At 35.3% G+C, this 7,508-nt stretch overlaps 1 protein-coding gene across 1 annotated transcript; it reads left to right on the top strand.

Annotated features, from left to right (window-relative positions):
* The first annotated feature begins 603 nt into the window (after nucleotides 1-603).
* Nucleotides 604-7,103, top strand: LOC141611700 (catalase isozyme 1-like). Its single transcript, XM_074430304.1, has 8 exons — nucleotides 604-752; nucleotides 3,917-4,013; nucleotides 4,236-4,513; nucleotides 5,375-6,151; nucleotides 6,235-6,324; nucleotides 6,405-6,472; nucleotides 6,554-6,647; nucleotides 6,772-7,103. The coding sequence occupies exons 1-8, from the start codon at nucleotides 738-740 to the stop codon at nucleotides 6,829-6,831; spliced, it is 1,479 nt and encodes a 492-aa protein (XP_074286405.1). The 5' UTR covers nucleotides 604-737; the 3' UTR covers nucleotides 6,832-7,103.
* The last annotated feature ends 405 nt before the right edge of the window (nucleotides 7,104-7,508 follow it).

The raw sequence follows: 7,508 nt of genomic DNA on the forward strand, positions 1-7,508 counted from the left end.
ATGTAATGAGATCATGTGAGGATACACTATCTTTTTGATCAGAGGTTTTTCAATACAATATCACAGGTTATTCGATAAAATATCACAAAAAAAACACTTGTGCAAAAAAAAAAAATTATAATTTTTTTTTTGTAAATTTTTTTTTTTTTTTTTTTGGCAAAGGTCAGATTTTTCGTGATATTGTATTGAAGAATCTGTGATATTGTATTTACTAATCCCCAATCCTCAAATATTTAAGAGTTCTCACCAGATTCTGACTCTCTCTCTCTCTCTCTCTATATATATATATATATATATATATATAATAGTACACAGTTGTCTAAAAAAAACATCTCCAATTCTCCATCACTTTAGTGAACTGAAAATAATAAGACTAAATGGGTAGTTCCCAAGGACATAGCAAATGGGCACACAAGGGCACAAGCCACGGCCCCAAAACATGACTATAACGCCCCACAGCACTAAAACGACAGCCTCACTGTTCAAGAGAGTGGACAAAATGTGGCTGCTATGATAGTTTTTGATTTTTCTAATTTATTTTTTTCATTTTGAACTTATCTAAATTGAATTATTATTAGGATTTACACGTAAATTTAAAGAATTGAAGTCCATGCGGTGGGTACGTTGGTGACTATAAATTCCAATGACATTTGGAGCAGTGAGTGCACTCCATCTCACTCTCTCTCTTTAAATTTCTTTCACTCTCTCTCTACACTTGCCATTTTCTCCCTCTAATCATGGATCCCTACAAGGTTTGTCACTTTTAATTTTGCAAATAATTTGGATCATTATTTATAGTCGGTTTTGTATAAGATCCTTGTATAAATATAACATTATTACTTAAAACAAGTATCGATATTATATAAATTATTAAAACGAGTTCATTATAATCTTATTTGAGTCTTAAACATTACTCCGTACCTATTTGTATTTAGATTTTATTTAGTGCTTTTAGAATAATCCTTGATCAATTGCAAAATGATATAACCTTTTTTTAGAAAGGACGATGAGACAAATATAGAGTTCAATTGTCGACCTGGAAAGAGTAAATTATCCATTACTCCGTTTTAAACTCCTGGGACTCGACTCGAGTCATGGATCACGTAGTCAAGTATCATCTTCCAGATGTTTAGGGGTTTTGAACATAAAATTGTCTAGTTTAAAGAGACAAAATGAACTTGATCACCTGATATAAGCAAAGGGTGATAATACCAAATAAAATAACATGACATGTATTAGTAAGTAGATTATATATCCGATATATTACCATCAGTTGTATAGTTTTTGAGTATTATAATAAGATTTTTGAGTTTTATTTTAAAAATTATGAGTTTTACGACAATATTTTTGAGTTCATTCACTTAAACATAAAACTCAAAAAATTACAATAAAATTCAAAACATTACCTATAAGCTTAGTTAAATTTAAGTTTTGACGAGAAAAAAATTAAAATCTAACTATAAACTTTAATAAGTTCAGAAAAAATTATAAATACACATATGCTTAAAAACATGAAATCTGAGGTAATAAGCTCAGAAAACATATACGTATGCTCAAAAACAAATAAATTTGAGGTAATATATTCGATATATGTTCCTTTTTTCCATATTTGAACATACAAAAAAAAAAGTTATCATGTTATTGTATAACTAGTATAGATTCCGCGCGCATGCGCGATATTTTAGATAGAAACATTAAAGAAAATAATAATAAAAATGATATTTAACTCAATTTGAAATTTAAGTGTAAATTTATTATAATTGATATTTTGTATTAATCTGTGGAAAAGGAAAGTTTAATATAATGCAGATGTAGATATAATATAATGAAAGCCCAATAACAAATATGTTATAATAAAAGCCCAATTATAGCCAAATTAATTTAGGCAGGAAATTTCTGAGAACTCTTATTCTTCTAGTATATAAGGGGATATGCGTATCAAAATTAAATTCTACTAGTATTGGTGCCCGGCTTCGCCCGGGCTACCTCTACTTACTATTAATTTTTTTTTTTATTAAATAAAACTACTTAAAGTTGCATAACCCATAAATTTATTATCAATATATTTTATATAACATATCCTAAAATTACGATGAAATAATTTTTGAGACAAATTCACTACTCCCGTTATTAATATTTTACTCTTATTAATGAAACAATAATAATAACATTTCAATACTTGCCCGTAATCATTGTTACTTTAACTACTCTCATCGTAATTATTGTTACTGTCACTACTGCCGCATTAGTATTGATAATTTCACTATTGCCGCATTAATATTGATTATTTCACTACTCCCGTTGTTGTTTTTACCAATCTCACTAATCTCGTTGATAATATTGTTATTTTTACTATTCAAATGAGTGATTACTATCATATAACTATATCCAATGTTACTACAATTCTTTTATTTACTGACGAAATTACTTTTACTACTTAGGCATGCAATTTTAAGAGGATTATATATTTATATAAATATATTACATATATGCATCAAATCAAATCGAAAGAATTATGCAATATTATATATAGTATTATGGAATCTAACTTGAATTATTATAACCTACTTATTATATTTTTGTATGTTAAATAATTAACATCTCTATACATCTAATATTTAATAAAATTGCATAGATTTTAAATTTAATATATAATTTTATGATGATAATAATTAATACCATAAGTGTGCATGTATATATACTAATTAATTATTTTATTTTAAGGAAATTGACCCTCTTCTAGTTTTCTATAAATATTTAGAAAAATTACCAAGCATCTTCTTTCTTTTAGTCTCCTTGAAATTGACCATCTTAATTAATTATTTTATTTTAAGGAAATTGACCATGTTTAGGAAAATTACCAAGCTTTTATATAATTTAATTTTAAATCAAACTATATAATATTTGCATTGAGATCCCTTAATCGGGTCCATCACACGGTGCTATTGATTTAAAACTATATAGTATAATTAATTTGTATAACTTTCTTTAATTACATTGAAGTCCCTTGGTTTCTGGATTTAATATATAGTATTGATTGATTGATAGCATGCAATAAATAGTCCTAATAACTTTAGCCTAACGAGTACTAGTGTATCTAATAACCAAATTCGCGACAGAATCATCTAAATAGTTTTTTTGATTAGGGGGTTTAGACTCGGCTTGGCCGGTCCACGACACGGACATCTAAGGCCCTAAGCAGCCACGTACGCGGAAAACGGGCCTCCAATTTTAGTTATCAAATTTATAAGATTTATTGATGAAATTCAATATAAATCTCGAATTATTTTACCAACGTCCAAATCTCCTATTCCCTAAATTAACTTCCCATGTGCTTATGTGAATGGTTTTCTTTAAAAATGGAAAAACGTGCCTTACCAATCAATAATCGTTTTTCAGTTTAAGAGGTATGGTATGGTATATGCATCATTTTGAGATTAGACGGGTTACCTATAAAATGACATGACAACTATTTACTTCTACGTTATTTTTAGGCACGTACACTATAAATCATGTTTAAAGACATATTACTATTCGCAGAATAATATACATAAATATTCACAGAATATTTCTGTTACTAATAGTTACTATTCACCGTTTTACAAACATAAGTGACATTAGTAATTTTGGAGTTATGCTTCGCTTTATTTAGATGATCTATGTAATTGACAGTGATCGACCGATCGTAGTAACATTGAACCTAACTTTGCAACTTATTATGTCAAAATCAAGTAATATAATGATTATGTTTCGGACCTGTAAGTAAAATTACAAGAGCATTATTGAACGACGAAATTTTAAATTATTGTTGAACAAGGGAAAATATTAAATAACGATGAATCCTGAAAGAATTTTCATGGATAACTTTATTCGAGCGTTTTGTGTGATTAACATTTGGAGATTATATTTGGTGCAGTATCGACCATCAAGTGCTTACAACTCCCCTTACTTGACAACCAACACCGGTGAGCCGGTTTATAACGACAACTCTGCTTTGACTGTTGGTGCCCGAGGTAATTAAAAACAATAACAATATTATTATCATTATTTATTTTTTATTTTTCCTCAAAAAAAATATTATTATCATTATTATTATTTTTAATATTAAGAACTATGTCTATTTCACGCGAACCTGACCTGAACCAAAATTCACGACTTTTATTTGAATAAGACAAAGCCGATCCAATACGGTCCATTTCTATACCAGATCTAATGAAAGTGTTTCTACAAAACAGGGCCAATTCTGTTGGAAGATTACCATCTGATAGAAAAGATAACAACATGGACTCACGAGCGTATTCCGGAGCGTGTGGTACACGCGAGGGGAGCCAGTGCAAAGGGCTTCTTTGAAGTCACTCATGACATTACTCATCTTACCTGTGCTGATTTCCTTCGTGCTCCCGGTGTTCAAACTCCTGTCATTGTTCGTTTCTCGACTGTCATTCATGAGCGTGGCAGCCCTGAAACCATCCGTGACCCTCGTGGTTTTGCCACCAAGTTCTACACCCGTGAGGTACCGTCTTTTTTTTCACCGTCTCTTGTTTTTCATCATTGCATTCCTTTTCGACTCTATCATGTTGCTGTCAGTGACGGAGCCAGGATTTACAATTAGGGGTGGAAATTTCAGCAGGGGCCAACAAGTAGAGTTGGCAAAAGCTGACCCGAGCCGAGGAACCCGACCCGAACCACTCGAAACCCGACCTGATAGAACCTAAAAGTTGGGTGAACTGAAACCAACTCGACCCTGACCTGAGGTTAAACCGAAACCCGATACAACCCGAAATTGTATGAATCGAACCGAACCCGACCCGACCCGACCCAACCCGACATGTAACCCGATTCATCCCATAACCCGACATGACCCGACTTGAACCGACATGACCTGTAACCCGATTTGTCCCATAACCCGACAAGTAATGACATAACGTAAACTTGAAAAAAATTCGTAAATTTTAAGCAAAACTTTTGAACTTTTTCCATGGCCAGCGGGGCGAGCACCCTACTCGCCCCCTAAATCTAGAGCTGTTAACGGTGTGGGCCAGCCAGCTCGCATTAGTGGGCCAGTTTTTTCTAACCAGCCCGTCCCTCTACTCGGGCAGGGCCAATGCCCCAATTTTCTGGCCCAGCCCGCAAAAAGCAGTATATGGGTCGAGGCCGAGCCAGACATTATGGAGCCCAACCCCAGCTCAGCCCAGCGCGACCCCTTTTTAGTGACGGGGGCCACAAATTGACAGCACAGCACATACCAGCCCGGCCCAGCCCAGTGTACAGACTGTACACCCCTACCTAAATCCCCCACTGGCTGTAATAGTCCGGTACTGTCATTCATTTTACAGTAGCTCTATTCATTCAATTTCTTTTACGTTGGTTGCAGGGTAACTTTGATTTGGTGGGAAACAATTTCCCGGTATTCTTCACCCGCGATGCAATGCAGTTCTTTGATCTGATTCGGGCCTTCAAACCAAACCCGAAATCCCACATCCAAGAGGACTGGAGGTTCCTGGACCACTGCTCCCACCTCCCTGAGAGTCTCAACACCTTCACCTTCTTCTACGACGACATGGGTATCCCGATCAACTACCGACACATGATTGGATCAGGTGTCCACACCTTCACTATGCTGAACAAAGCAGGCAAGGTCACCTATGTCAAGTTCCACTGGAGGCCCACGTGTGGCGTCAAGAATATGCTTGAGGATGAAGCTGCTAAAGTCGTTGCAGAAAACCACAGTCACGCGACAAAAGATCTTTATGATGCAATTGCCTCAGGAAACTACCCTGAATGGAAGCTCTTCATCCAAACCATGGATCCAGCTGATGAGGATAAGTTTGATTTCGACCCGTTGGATACCACCAAGACTTGGCCTGAGGATATTTTACCTTTGCAACCCGTGGGACGGATGGTGTTGAACAAGAACATTGATAACTTTTTCAATGAGAATGAGATGCTTGCGTTTAACCCGGCTGCTATTGTTCCTGGGATCCATTTCTCTGATGATAAGATGCTTCAGGCTCGAACTTTTGCTTATGCTGATACTCAGAGATATCGGCTTGGTCCTAATTTCATGCAGCTTCCTGTTAATGCTCCTAAGTGCCCCCATCATAATAATCATAGAGACGGGCCTATGAACATGGTTTTCAGGGATGAAGAGGTACGAGTAATTTATTTGTTACTCAATTTTTCTTTGATTTATCGTCCAGGGGATGTTTGCTAAGCGCGATGTTTGTTTCACAGGTGGATTACTTCCCATCAAGATTTGATCCTGTTCGTGAGGCTGAGAGATTCCCCATCCCTCACTTTGTAATTCATGGAAGGCGCGAAAGGGTTAGTCATTCTCTGCCACTTTCTCTCTTGCCGGTTTAATTTGAATATCGACTAACTTACATGTTCATCCTATAATACAGCAAATCATTCCAAAGGAGAATAACTTCAAGGAGCCTGGTGACCGATACAGATCCTGGGACCCAGCCAGGTCGGCGAAACACACATTTTTATTTCCTTTTTAAATTTCTTCATAATTCTTGTTAATTATTCTCTCTCTTGGTGATTGTAGGCAAGAGAGGTTTATTGGGAGATTTGTCAAGGCTTTGTCCGATCCTCGCCTGACTTATGAGATTCGCAGCATTTGGGTTAACTGGTTCACTCAGGTAACCTTTTAATAAGATCGCCCTTACATAAGAATTTGTGTTAACTCATTCTAGTTCTCATATGAGTCAGTCTCATGATAATATTATTACGACACCGTCTCAAGTCCTAAACTCTTGTATGCAGGCTGATAAATCTCTAGGCATGAAAGTGGCAAGCAGACTCAATGTGAGACCAACCATGTAAAGATAACCGAAGGATGGTAAAGGCGGATCATGAAGACGAACGAGTAATATGGCAAATTGAGCAATGTATCAATTGCCGACTATACTTGTATATGTTTCATTTTCGTGTTCTTGTTGATCTTTGCGCATGTATGTTTCCTGATAAAACTCGAGTACTATGTAATAACTAGTTGAGCTCAATATGCTTGTATTTCTTTGAGCTCGACGAAGCAACACTGTACTGTTATGTAACTTATGGTATGTATTACCAGTTATGTTTGTTGTTGATTATTACTCGTTCTGTGTGAAATTGAAGTCGATCAAGTGACAATTCATTGATGCTTAGTCACGCAGATCGATGTATCAACTATCAACTATCAACTATCATCGGTACAAAACAGATTCGATGAAAAGAATAAAAGCTTTGAGATTGATTTTTTATGTGGAGGAGGAAATCGAAATCCAGGAGCACTCGATTTTTGTTGACTTGTGATGATATCCGTCTAGTATTACTATCCATTAAACGTAACTCGACAACAAACTGATGACGTCCGTCTTCCAATTCCTCCTTGCGACTTAACGTGAATTGCCATGAATTACCGAGACAAGGAAATTTGAATAAGGCAGTGACAGCTTGATCGTTGCCAAGGTAATCGAGCAGGCGTATATGCATTGATAGACTCGTATGTTTATTACTTC

Source organism: Silene latifolia, chromosome 1 (assembly GCF_048544455.1).
Source record: "Silene latifolia isolate original U9 population chromosome 1, ASM4854445v1, whole genome shotgun sequence".
NCBI lineage: Eukaryota > Viridiplantae > Streptophyta > Magnoliopsida > Caryophyllales > Caryophyllaceae > Silene > Silene latifolia.

Excerpts from the sequence above, each read along its gene's own strand:
- LOC141611700 (XM_074430304.1), top strand. Across the intron at positions 4,514-5,374 it reads CCAAGTTCTACACCCGTGAG|GGTAACTTTGATTTGGTGGG; the intron begins GTACCGTCTTTT and ends CGTTGGTTGCAG. Across the intron at positions 6,152-6,234 it reads TGGTTTTCAGGGATGAAGAG|GTGGATTACTTCCCATCAAG; the intron begins GTACGAGTAATT and ends TTTGTTTCACAG.